The sequence below is a fragment of the Oryza sativa genome, chromosome 1 (assembly GCF_034140825.1).
Source record: "Oryza sativa Japonica Group chromosome 1, ASM3414082v1".
NCBI lineage: Eukaryota > Viridiplantae > Streptophyta > Magnoliopsida > Poales > Poaceae > Oryza > Oryza sativa.
This window is the reverse complement of record NC_089035.1, coordinates 36,542,081-36,554,989: the sequence shown is the minus strand read 5'-3', so window position 1 is coordinate 36,554,989 and position 12,909 is coordinate 36,542,081. Positions and strand designations below refer to the sequence as shown.

Genomic DNA, 12,909 nt, shown 5'->3' with positions numbered 1-12,909 from the left:
TGGGATGGACAACAGTGGCACAGTTGGAAGTTCAAACCGTTTCCCACCAACTGCGGTTAGGAAAAAGGGTGTGTTTAGTTGATTGGCTAATTTTTTTTTAAGTATATGAACACATATTAAACGTAGATTAATAATAAAATAAATTATAGATTCCGCCTGTAAACTGCGGGACGAATTTATTAAATCTAATTAATTTGTCATTAGCAAATGTTTATTGTAGCATCACATTGTTAAATCATGGTGTAATTAGGTTCAAAAGGTTCGTCTCGCAATTTACATATAAACTGTGCAATTAATTTTTCGTTCACATTTAATGTTCCATACATGTGTCCAAATATTCGATGTGATGTTTTTGGAAAAAAAAAATCTAAACACGGCAAGGGTCCGACGGAAATTTGCACGAGTATTTTTCAAAACAACCCAACACAGCCGAAATATTCACACATAATTCGAAGACGTGTTTAACTAGCAAAGGGAACTGGACTGTAAACAATTACTCATTAATTCGAGGGACTTGTACGCAAAAAAGCTAAAAAATTGAACTAACCATAGTTAGCTAACCTCGCCTTCCACAGAACAAACCAGGGTTGCGCGGACGCGAACACCACCAGACCAGACCACCTCCTCCTCGAGCTTCCCCTCCTCCCCCTCTTTCCAAATTTCCCCAATCTCGCGTCGCTTCTTCCCCGAATTCCCCAACCTCGCATCCCGATTCCTCCCGCGGATCGTGCGGCGACCTCGCCCAAAATCCCCCGCCGGATTGGCCTCGCCGATGGCTTAATTGGCGATTTCGACTCTGCAATGGAGGCGCAGTGGCTCGCCGAGTACCCGCACCAGGGCGCCGACAAGCGGCCGCGGAAGCGGCCCCGCCTCGCCTGGGATGTCGCGCCCCCGCTGTTCCAGCCCCCCAAGGTATAATCCATGCGCTATGTGCTGCGTCGATCCGGTCTCTCTCGGGCGTGTGGGTTGCGGTGGTAGTTTTTGGCTAGATCTAGTCGTGGTTTCGCTAGATTTAGAGCGGGGCGGTTCGATCTGGGTGTGCATATTTGGGAATTGGGGATATGCTGCGCTGTTGCAGAGGATCATCGATGTGATATTGTGAATTTGTGGGATAGGATCGGAGCCAGTTGCTGATCGAAAGAACAATATGGAGAAAAGGGGCAATCTCACGACCTCCATGTGCCTAAGTGCTGCCAAATTTATGGAACTTGCTAATAAAGTTTGATATTCTGTCATTATTTTTGCTAATCGATATTGTTCTCTTTTGGTGGGACACAACCGTTACTTGAGGTATTTGTCCATTCAGTGCTGTCAAACATATGGGTTACCCGGTGTACTTCTCTATTTAGGACTATCAAACAAAACAGATAGATAACTTTAATGGTGCTAAGTGGGGTGTAAATATCATTGAACTTTGAAAACACAGGAGATCAGTATGCAGTTGTTTCTATTCATTTAGAATTTATATGCTTGTTACCAATTTTGATGTATATGGTTAATAGTAATTTACGTGGCTAATTATTTTTGTAGGCAATTCCTATGCTATATTGCGGGCAGGAACTAATCAATGGAAATTTTGCGACCGCTTTTCTGCCACCGCCACCAATCTATTATACAGGACCACCACGCAATCTTTCGCCTCCCTGGAGGCCAGATGACAAGGATGGACACTATGTTTTCGCAGTTGGGGAGAACCTTACACCAAGATGTATTTTTCCACAACTCAGTATTATTTATTGCATAGGGTTATTGTTTTTGTTTGCATTTCTGATCGCTTGCTTGGTTAGACTGTTAAACTGTTTTTCTTCTGGAGTAAGTTTATCTTGCCACAATTGTTGAAATACTGGACACAGAACTTTCATTTTGTTTGATATTTGGGACTTATGTAGCTGTTTAATGATTGTCAGTTACTGGTTAAATGCAACACCGTGTTTCAACCACCTAATTATGGGTTGAATGGCATTTCAAGCCTCATTAAATAACCATTCATTATTTACAGTCAATTAAATCAGGGTAAAATGTTTGCATACCTTTGTTCGTTGCCCAAATAACTTCTGACATTGTGTAATGGTCGTGCATTCTTGATATCTATTGCCGTTGTGTTGTCAACTGCCCTGCATCTCTACCAGCTGTACTGAACTTATGTTTTGTTGGCGATGCTTCTTTTGGTTGAGATAATTCTGAGGTTTAACCTTTGTTCTTGTCTATGGCTTTGCAGATAGAATACTTAGCAAGATGGGTGAAGGTCAGTGTGCTCCTCCTTTTCTAAATTTCAACATTTCATTTTATAAGGAATAGTTCAGGATAAATGCTTATGCTGCAAAAGTTTTGCCCTTTGTACATGTTACCAACAACTACCTTTCTTAATTTGTGTTGCAGGGACTTTTGGACAAGTCTTAGAGTGCTGGGACTTGGAACACCAAGAGACAGTGGCTATCAAAATTGTGCGCTCCCTTCAGAAATATCGAGAGGCTGCTATGATTGAAATTGATGTGCTTCAGAGGCTTGGGAAGCATGATTTTACTGGTAGCCGGTAAGCAAACTACTTTCGTCATTGCTAAGTCTTGACTCTTTATTGAGTTGATGGATTTGCATGAATGGTTCTATGCCTGCAGCTGTGTGCAAATACGGAATTGGTTTGACTATCGTAATCATATATGTATAGTAAGTACATGTGCATCAAGAAGGCTTCCTTTCATGTTTTGGATGGTCAGAATTTAATATTGAATTACTAACTTTGTCAGGTATTTGAGAGGCTCGGACCAAGCTTATATGACTTCCTCCGAAAGAATAGTTATCGTGCATTTCCGATCGACCTTGTTCGGGAATTTGCCAGACAAATATTAGAGTCTGTTGCATGTGGGTATTCAGTTAATTTCTGCTGTTTGTTGGTTATGCAAATTAACGTTTTGTTTTATCTTGCCCCTAACAGTATTATTCTAATGTTTATTTTATTGTAATATTTGCAGTTATGCATGACCTGCGACTTATTCACACAGATCTGAAACCTGAGAACATTCTCCTTGTTTCATCAGAATCTATCCGGGTGCCTGATTATAAGGTGGCTTCAATACTAAATTTTGTCATTCGAACTATAATCTTTTGCAATTTTATCCGTTAACACTTGTGGTTGCCATTACATTATGTCAATTAGTACGAGCATACATTTATTTTTTACTGATTTTTATATTGTTTTCCATAAAGGTTACAATACGGCCCCCAAAGGATGGTTCCTTTTTTAAGAATCTTCCAAAATCTAGTGCTATCAAGCTGATTGATTTTGGAAGTACAACATTCGAACACCAAGACCACAATTATGTGGTATCAACAAGGCATTATCGTGCCCCTGAAGTTATCCTTGGTATTAACATCATATCCTTTTCCATTTCCCCCCTATAAAGTGGAACACATAATTATATTACTGTGTTTTGTTTATGGTACCTTTGTTTAGTTATTTCCTTTCTCTGTTTTCATTTGCAGGTCTTGGGTGGAATTATTCATGTGATTTGTGGAGTGTGGGATGCATTTTAGTTGAACTCTGCTCGGTTAGTTCACACTATCTATACCTGAGTAGTTCCTTGATTTTCTCTATAGCCCAGTGCCGGCTCCGCGAATTTGCAGTGCTTCCTATTGATATGTTGCCTCTTTGATTTTCTCTACTAGGGTGAAGCTCTCTTTCAAACACATGAAAATTTGGAGCATTTGGCTATGATGGAGAGAGTTCTAGGTCCCCTTCCAAAACATATGATTGTCAGAGCTGAGTATGTATACAAGGTCTTCGTTATAGTTTCATGATTTATTATAATCTAAGATAAGATGGTTTACATCTAGGCTTAGGTTGCTGCTGAGTTTCATCTGAAGTTCTTTCAAATTATCAATCACTTGCATGTACTTGTTACTTCTTTTTTACAGTCGCCGTGCTGAAAAGTATTTCAGACGTGGATTAAGGTTGGACTGGCCAGAGGGGGCTGCCTCACGGGAAAGCCTGAAGGCAGTCTGGAAATTGCCTCGTCTGCAGGTACTTTGTTATCTGATGTAGTCAGTATGTTCCTCTTAGCATTTTCCCCTCTTTGCCAAGTGTCGCTCATAGGTGGTATCCTCTTGACACTCGAATTGTGCTAACTCATGCAGAATCTGGTAATGCAACATGTTGATCATTCTGCTGGAGATCTTATAGATCTTCTTCAAGGCCTTCTTCGGTATGATCCTGATGCGCGCCTAAAGGCACGTGAAGCTCTTCAACACCCGTTCTTTACAAGATGCCACAGAAGATGTGGTTACTGAGACTATACTGAGATTAAAATGCTCAATGCTGTATTTCTTCATTTTGATGTGTAAGAACCACCCAAAAAAAAAGTGAAGATGTTCCACAAAAATGAAATGTGCTAACTCGCATTCTGTTCGATGATGTGCAAGGTAACTGTTGTATATAGACAGAGTTCTACGACTGCCGATTTATTTTAACTGGGAGATATTTTTCAATTCTTACAAGTTCCTGTCTTTAAACCTCACATTTTACTTCATACTAATTTTTGCAAGACTGCCCAGTACTAGCAGGTAGCATGCAGAAATCTCAACTTGGTGGAGTCAATTGAGGATAGAGGGAATGCCAGTGGCTCTCATGAAAGATTGGTACACTGTATTTGATGGTGAGCTGGTGATATAAGGTGAGCATTGCATTCTGACCATGTCCTGTTTGGTGTGGAGATAGGCTTATCAATATAATTTTATGTGCATTTAGGATCTCAGTATTTCTCGTGAAAATTGGTGATGGCCTGTTCACTTGACCTTCATGTCCATTCTATTTTACCTTGAAATGCATGATTAGCCCTGGAAACTAACCGGACGTTAAAGTTACACCCTGGTGAGTTTTGCTTGTGACTGGTCATATTTCTTAAAACAAGTCTCGGGTGTTGGATAAAAGTTTGGTAATTAACTGAGCTTTTGAGTCTGACACTTGGCTTGGAAAGGTTTGCGACAACTTTGAAATTGTGGACAGTAGTCTAAATCTCAAGATGTGCTCAACTTTGAAATATTGTCAACTGTGACTAAAGTCCAGAATCCTTGATAGCAGCTGATATATATCTAATTTACCTGAATATACCGTAAAGTACTGGCTTTAAAATCTTACTGGTTCCCATATTACTAGCAGCCACCAAGCTCTTGGATTGGAGATGTTTGTTAGATAAATCCTTGTGGGTTTTGAGCTTAAAACTATACTCAACCTGTGTCTATCGTTTGCGCCAGGTGAGCTTGTTCTTAATATCTTACAAAAGTCATTTCCTTTATCAAACTTTAGTGATGTGATGATTGTATTCATCTATTGCTTGTTTCTTCTTTCTATAAAGGCTCATTACTCAAAAGTTATCTTCTGGCAAAAAAAAAGACTGTTATTTGGTCTGATAACATCTTATTGGCTGCTACAATATCTTCTTTGACAAACTGAGTATTTGAAATCTGCTGGAAAATGTTTTACAACTATATTTAAGCAAGGACGAGTATTTTTTTTAATTTATCGTTTTCATTTTTGCAATTGAGTGAAACTACCGTTGAAGGTAATTTATCAACATCGAGTGTCAACACTAGTGAAACAAAATTAGTCCGGCTTGTTTTGTTGATTAAAGATGAAATCATTCTATAGGCAAGATAGACTAACCCCAGAATGCTGGTAGTTTAGGCTCGTTTTGGACATGCGAAAGATTTTACTCATCGAAGGTGGATTTGGAGAGCTGCTGCTTCCTACTGTGAATGGATGAGCAGCTGGTAAATGTTTTACTCATTGGGCTACGTGACGTCAGCCCAAAGATCGCCTCCAAAGCTGTAGCAGCGGGTCAATTGTACAAGAGCCTGTAACTCTGTAAGGTATGATATACTAACCCTTCGGAACGGGCGCCAACGCTTCCATCGTCATGTTACATGAGATCGCGTTCGAAGACGGCGAGCAGCAGGTTTGATCACAGGTTTCGAACCTGGCATTCTCGTATAGTCGTATTTGCTTCGATCATCATATGTTACAGAGATCGCGTTTGTTTGAAGACGGCGAGCAGCGGTTTTGATCACAGGTTTCGAACCAACAACCCTGTACTAATATATACTACTGCATGTGTTCTTTCAGCGAGGTAGGTTCTTTTTTCTCTTGTTGACCGATTTATTGACGTGACTCCCATTCTCCCACCAAACCCGAGACCCTCAATTTTTTGTTTCTTATGATCTTCAATTATTTGGTTGCCTCCGTGTCCCTGATGAGTCCCTTTCTCCCTGAGCTCCCCCGTCAATATGTGGAATATACTAAATCGTGATGAACGTTATTCGCCAGGTTCCTGCCTTTCCATTCGGAGGGTTCACGTCTCCCGCGACGAATGAGCCAGGATCATTACACCGGCAAACGTGCACATTCCGACGAAGAGACGTTTATCCATCGGTAGCAAGGCGCTGCTCCGGCTGCCTGGTTGCTGCTGCTTGTAGACGGTCGTGGGCCAAGCAGGGACAACGACTCCTCCTGTGGATTACAGGATTGTGGTAGCTCATGCACCCCGGTGGCGATAAGACCGTGCTCGCGCGGTGAAAAAAACGGCCTGATCGGCACGGCCAGGACGACTCCGGCTGCTCCCGCCCACTTATCCCAGCGGCGAGGCGAGGCAGCGTCATGCGATGATGCGATCTGCTTTCCCGTCCCAACCGTGTGGCTCTCTGTTGCATCATTCGCTCTGCCACTGCCTCCCCATGCGTACGTGGCTCTCTGGTGCCAGGTGCGTGCGTCGTTTGTGTGGAAGAAACACGAGGACGATATGGTCCACTTCGCTTCCAGTTTCGACATCTTTTTGTTGGAAGTACACGCACCTAGCCGCTATCCCCGGGAGACGAAAGCTACGGCGATCTCGACGCGGGAGGTGACTCCGACCACACCGCGCGCTTGTTTCACGTTTGCAAGTGGGCGCACGCGCCGCCCCGATCAGTCATAACTAGCGACTCTCTTCTTGACCCCAAATGCACTTGAGCTCTATAGTTGTTTTTCTCGAAAGTTCATCTTAACCGAGTAATCATGTTCTCCTACATAGGCTCGCACCAGCCGTGTCATCAGCTATCAAGCCAGGAGCCCCGTCCACGTTTACAACTGTTCGTCGCTTCATCAGTGCAACTTGGCAAGACAGCAAAATCAGTGAGAGGGGTTGCTGTGACTGTGAGAGGGATTAAATGGATCTGGTAAAGGATGGCAAATAAGTAGTTAAAATCCCCCGCAATCAGCATCGGCCATTTTCCTGATATGTGTACGGGGGACAGAGAGAGGCAATCAGGCGAATGCGTTTTTAAACCGGAGAAGGGGGCCACATTTCCTACTGCGCTGAACCGGATCCTCTCGGTATCACCTCGCGCCACGCAACCGCGGGGATCCGTATCCTCTCAAATTGTGCACCCTCCACCTGTCCGTCCTCCTCCGTAGGCCAAGTGCACCGCCGTCCTTGTCAAACCAAAGACCGCGGCGATCGACTATGTACGTGGAAAACAATTTTAATCACTTATATGTATATTGTATGTCATAAATAGTTATAAAAGAATTTATTTAAAAAATCAAAATAAATTGACATATAATATGTCACTCCACCGATATACAAGTTTAAACTCGACTCTATAAGTTATGAAAGCATAAAAAATTAAGCTCTAATTAATTAATCTTTTGTAGAAGTTAAATTTTACAAGTTTAAACTCGACTCTATAAGTTATGAAAAGTTATGAAAGCATAAAGAATTAAGCTTTAATTAATAAATTTTTATAGATGTTAAATTTAAACTCGTATGTATATCGAATGATATATTTCATATCAATTGATTTTTATTTTAAAAAAATGTATATAATAATTTAATTGACATGTGTAATAAACGGGCTCGACAGCCACCGAGACATGGAGTGATTATAATCAATCTCCCGCGGTGTATGGGCTCGGCGCACGCGGCCTAACCCTCCCCTTCCTTTCATTCCCTCCCCCCGCCGCCCTCTTGACCCTCCTCTTTAATCACGAGACCCGCACTCTTTTTTTGCGTCGCTCGAGCGCCCGCGTTCCCCGCTTCGCCGAAACTACCAACCGCCTCGCCGTTCTCCTCTCCCCGTGGCGCCGCCGCGCCGCACGGCGGGAGGGCAACTGACCGAGGGAGACTGCCCACCAGCGTGCCGCGCGCCGTCGCCTCCGGCTCCCTGGTTCGTGGAATAATGGCGGCGGCGGTCGCGGGCGGTGGGGAGGAGGGGGAGGAGCTGCTCCTGCTCTCCGCCGTCGAGGCCGGTTCCTTCGGCGGCGGTGGCGACGGTGGCGGCGCGGGCGCAGCGGCGGAGAAGTCGTGGCGCCTCAACTTCGACGGCTTCCGACCGCCGGAGGTGCAGCAGGAGAGGCGGCCGCCCCGCGGGCTCCACCACCACTGCCTCGGCGTCCTATGTACGATCTCTCTCCAACTCGCCGTCGCGCGCTTGCTACCCTTGTACCGTGTGATGTTTATGGTCTTATGGATATATTGTTGTGTTCGTATGCTTGGTTGCTTGATCTAGGCTTTCATTCGTTTGCCTTTTCTCGTGTGTTGGCAACATGGTTCATTTGTTTCGGTAGTTGCCTTTTGCAATAGATATCTACTAAAGTAACTTATTTTTATCTGCTTTCTATAAAAGCAGTTCCGTTTAGGCCTTTATAATATAAAAAGGCAGTAACTCCTTTTATTTTTCGTTTCAGCAACTAGCAAGAGCTCAGCTGTGCTAGTATAGATGGGGATTGGATTAGGATGTTGACGGTAGTGGTAGGCTAGATTCTTCGTGTGCAACCTTTGGCAGATAAGAATAGGAATGGGGAATGTTATATTGGTGGAATGAGGAATTTGTTGTTTCTAGCTTTCTGATATTGCCTAGTTGCCTATACTATCGTGCTCATCTGGGGCAGGGCAGGACGGTCCTCACGTGAGCTGCTCTGTTCTTGGAGTGCACGTGAACAGAGTTCTAAGAAAACTTTTTTTTTTATCAGCGGGGGTGGTTAGCACTGAGCCGAGTTGTAAAGACTGGGGCACTGGGTGTGGGTGACTGACAGCGTGAGAAGGGCACCAGGTGTCTTAGCGTTCATGTATTGTCACAATTATTTTACCCTTTTATGCAATTTTAGAGGTTTTGTTCTGGTTAACAAAGTTGCATTGGGCACAAAAAGTTGAATTAATAACCCAATCATGTCATTTGGCCGCACTCAACATTTGGGGTTTGGATATCTAGTAGTCGTTTCTCTCCCGTATTGTCAATCACTGCTTTCCCATGGCTATAGAAGTAGGGAGTCCTTGTGGGCTTAAAGTCGTGGTCTATTGGTGGTTGAATTCAAGGCCCCACAATCCTAGTACTAGTAGTACTATTTAAATCAGAATTGACATTTTTATCCTGTACATTTCAATAGCTGTAGCATTTTATTCAGTGGTTCTACATGTGATATAATCAATAGATGAAATATAATTAATTAGATATCAGAGTTATCAGGTTCACTGAGAAGTGGTATAATTCAGTAGAACATGTGAAGCATACATGCCTGCTTGCTCCACTAATGTCACTATCTTTCTTCATGCTGGACATAATTTTCTGTGATTGATGTACGATTCTATCTTCAGCTCAAGGTCCTGAGGACGTAGTTGCTGAATACTACCAACAGCAAGTGGAAATGCTAGAGGGCTTTAATGAAATGGATACACTTACTGATCGTGGTTTTCTTCCAGGAATGTCCAAGGTATGTTTGATAAGCTTTTCTGTTGTAACAGTAGGGAAGACAAATTGTTTAACAACTGCATTGCAACACTGAACATAAATTTATTTGCCTGTAGGAAGAGCGTGAGAAGGTTGCTAGGAGTGAGACTTTAGCCATCCGGCTATCGAACATAGCAAACATGGTTCTTTTTGCTGCGAAAGTGTATGCTTCTGTGAGAAGTGGTTCACTTGCTATTATTGCTTCGACTTTGGATTCTCTTCTTGACTTGTTGTCAGGATTTATCTTGTGGTTTACTGCCTTCTCTATGCAAACACCAAATCCCTACAGATACCCTATTGGTAAAAAGCGTATGCAGCCACTGGTGAGTCCTATCACAAGATTACCTTCATGTTTGCCATGCTTATTCTTCTTACTGTAATTTATGCAATTGATTCCAAGGGACTCAACTCTCGGCTATTCATGATGCATAGCCAGTTACTCCCTGTGATGTTCTTTTTTCCGCAAAATGAAAAGAAAAAGTGGAAATGCTCCAGGAATGAAAAGAAACTAAACTATTGCAAACATTCCTGGCAGATGGACCATAGTAACATGCGGAATTTTGTGTTTTGAGGATTTTCATAGTTACTAGAAATCACGTTCCCAATTTCCCCCAGATATCTCTTGCTCTTAGGTCAATGCTACTGTATCAATATCTTTGCTACTCCGGCAGCAGACAATTTATGCATGGAAATATTTATGATAAGTCCTTCAGTCTAATTTCACTAAATGATCGAGTTTATCGCTTCTCTTTTCACTTAGTATTATCAGTCATACACTTTTAAGTTCCAAATTTCAATATGTTGACTGTTCCATCACAATATCTTCTTCAGGGAATACTTGTCTTTGCCTCTGTTATGGCGACACTTGGCCTTCAGATCATCCTAGAATCAGTACGCTCGTTGTTGTCTGATGTAAGTCTGCTGATGTTTTGTTGGCCTTGAACTCCTACTCTCATTTTGCTTTTGACCAGAAACTTTGCCTGAGGATTTCTTTTCTAGAACGATAAGTGTCTTTGATGTTTGTTGGCTTTGAAATTCTGTTGTAGCTTGCCATATACCTTTCTGATTGCTGAACTTATTGTCTTGTTCTCCAGGGGGATGAGTTCAGCTTGACAAAAGAGCAAGAAAAGTGGGTTGTGGACATCATGCTTGCAGTGACATTAGTGAAACTTGCCCTTGTTTTATATTGCCGGACATTCACAAATGAAATAGTGAAGGCTTATGCACAGGATCATTTTTTTGATGTCATCACAAATATGATTGGTCTTGTTGCTGCACTACTAGCGACTTATATCGAAGGTTGGATCGACCCAGTTGGTGCAATCATCGTAAGTACCAAAAAGTTTTCTCCTGTTCCATTGCAGTAGTGTAAAACTAGAGTTCAAGTAAATGCTATATTTGATCTAATCGTTAATTTGGAGCTAGGCACATCATCCTGATTGGGAATTGACTGGGAAAAGTAACTAGTTTCTGCCAATTTTCCATGTATCATGATATATTCTTTCAAAAAAGGAAAACATACCATGATGAAAAGATCAGCTATGACTTTATTGTAACCAGAGATGCAAATCCTGGCAGTACCAGTTACTGCCATTTATCCACGAGCTGGTTTGTTCGTACTGGCCAGAACAACTTAAATTTTAATTTGGAATACACATTTTGTACAACCATGCATAGTCATATTCATATGTTTTATGAACAACTACACATTAGCTATATCAAAAGTTTGAATCCAAAGTTTTGAACTAAAAAACCGGCTCGATTTGTTATGGATGTTACAGGTTTTTGAATTAGTGTTTGATTTTGCTCTTTTGTCCGGTAAAAACCAGTAACTGGCAGTTACCGGTTTCTTAAAGGGACCAATATTTTTTTTTCCTTCAAAACTGGTGTCCATAACCTTGACAGTGACTTGGTTTAAAAGAGAGAATATTTCTAGTCTGCCTGACTAAATTCCTCTACTGAAAGTCTGATGAAATAGCTTCCAGTGGTTTCCATCGTCCTGGGTGTGTAGTCCTTTGCAACGTCCAAACGTTTCAAACATGAGAATTACTCAAGAATCTTGTATTCCAAACGTTTCCTTAGGTTTTTGTTAAGAAAAACACGCTGTATTTCAGAGACTACTTTCTGTTTTCTCGTTTGCAGCTAGCAATCTACACGATCAGAACATGGTCGATGACGGTGCTCGAGAACGTCCACTCCCTGGTCGGGCAGTCAGCCTCGCCGGAATACCTTCAGAAGCTGACCTACCTATGCTGGAACCACCACAAGGCCGTGAGGCACATAGACACGGTGCGGGCGTACACGTTTGGCTCCCATTACTTCGTCGAGGTGGACATCGTGCTGCCGTCAAGCATGCCGCTGCAAGAGGCGCACGACATCGGCGAGGCCCTGCAGGAGAAACTGGAACGCCTGCCTGAGATCGAGCGAGCGTTCGTGCACCTCGACTACGAGTTCACCCATCGGCCCGAGCACGCTCTGTCCCATGAAAAATAGCCAGACGCAGGTTGCAAGTTCGCAACCACTGGTATTAAGTTTAGCAGCAGCAATTAGTTTCAGAATTTCTGGTGCTCGTCAGGAAACCTGCGGGTGTATGAGATTTTAATTCTGTATACTGGATTGGCGGGTGTGACAGTGCCAAAGCCGTAGATTGTGATTTGTAACTACTTGTTGTAGACTATAGGATTCTTGACTGTTAAATCCGTCATCTCGATCATCTCGTGTAGTACAATTTATACTCAAAGTCTAGAGAGACATATGCCTGGTAATTACAGGCTCACAGCCACTTTACATTAATATACGGTCTTCTGCTCCTTCGGCTACGAATCATGAGATCTGTTTACTCGGTCTATATATATGCTACTCTACTGTAGAATCCATTAATCTGCACGCATGTGTGCTTGTGCGAGTGTGGTGTTTGTTTGTTTGTTTGTTCTACTGCTTAGCAATCGGTTGATTATTTCAGTTTCCATGCATGGATGCAAGTTAGGCGGGAGTAACATGCATATGCATAAATACATTTATCACACGTATCATACTTGCTAGTACTCTAGAAGAATGAGCAGTTCATTACTCCACTCCCGAACTATGCAAGCAGATCATAACACCAGCATTAATGATGCTACTCTGTTCTGCTTATAAATGGAACGAGAGGGGAAT

At 42.5% G+C, this 12,909-nt stretch overlaps 2 protein-coding genes across 3 annotated transcripts; both read left to right on the top strand.

Annotated features, from left to right (window-relative positions):
* Positions 1-583: 583 nt before the first annotated feature.
* Positions 584-4,491, top strand: LOC4327372 (serine/threonine-protein kinase AFC1). 2 transcript variants are annotated; one of them, XR_003240213.2, is made up of 12 exons: positions 584-912; positions 1,531-1,708; positions 2,219-2,245; positions 2,380-2,533; positions 2,616-2,664; positions 2,745-2,859; positions 2,970-3,061; positions 3,205-3,361; positions 3,481-3,545; positions 3,664-3,774; positions 3,913-4,018; positions 4,132-4,491. XR_003240213.2 is itself a non-coding variant. In NM_001409080.1 (12 exons), exons 1-12 carry the CDS (start codon positions 802-804, stop codon positions 4,282-4,284), a joined length of 1,305 nt encoding a protein of 434 aa, NP_001396009.1. In that variant the 5' UTR covers positions 617-801; the 3' UTR covers positions 4,285-4,489. The 2 variants fall into 2 exon arrangements, 1 of the variants encoding a protein (NP_001396009.1); NM_001409080.1 differs by having other exon boundaries at positions 617-912; positions 3,664-3,761; positions 4,132-4,489.
* A 3,512-nt stretch (positions 4,492-8,003) lies between these two features.
* LOC4327371 (metal tolerance protein 5-like) lies at positions 8,004-12,578 on the top strand. The gene is made up of 6 exons (NM_001409081.1): positions 8,004-8,425; positions 9,621-9,736; positions 9,831-10,076; positions 10,585-10,665; positions 10,848-11,081; positions 11,896-12,578. Exons 1-6 carry the CDS (start codon positions 8,206-8,208, stop codon positions 12,244-12,246), a joined length of 1,248 nt encoding a protein of 415 aa, NP_001396010.1. The 5' UTR covers positions 8,004-8,205; the 3' UTR covers positions 12,247-12,578.
* The last annotated feature ends 331 nt before the right edge of the window (positions 12,579-12,909 follow it).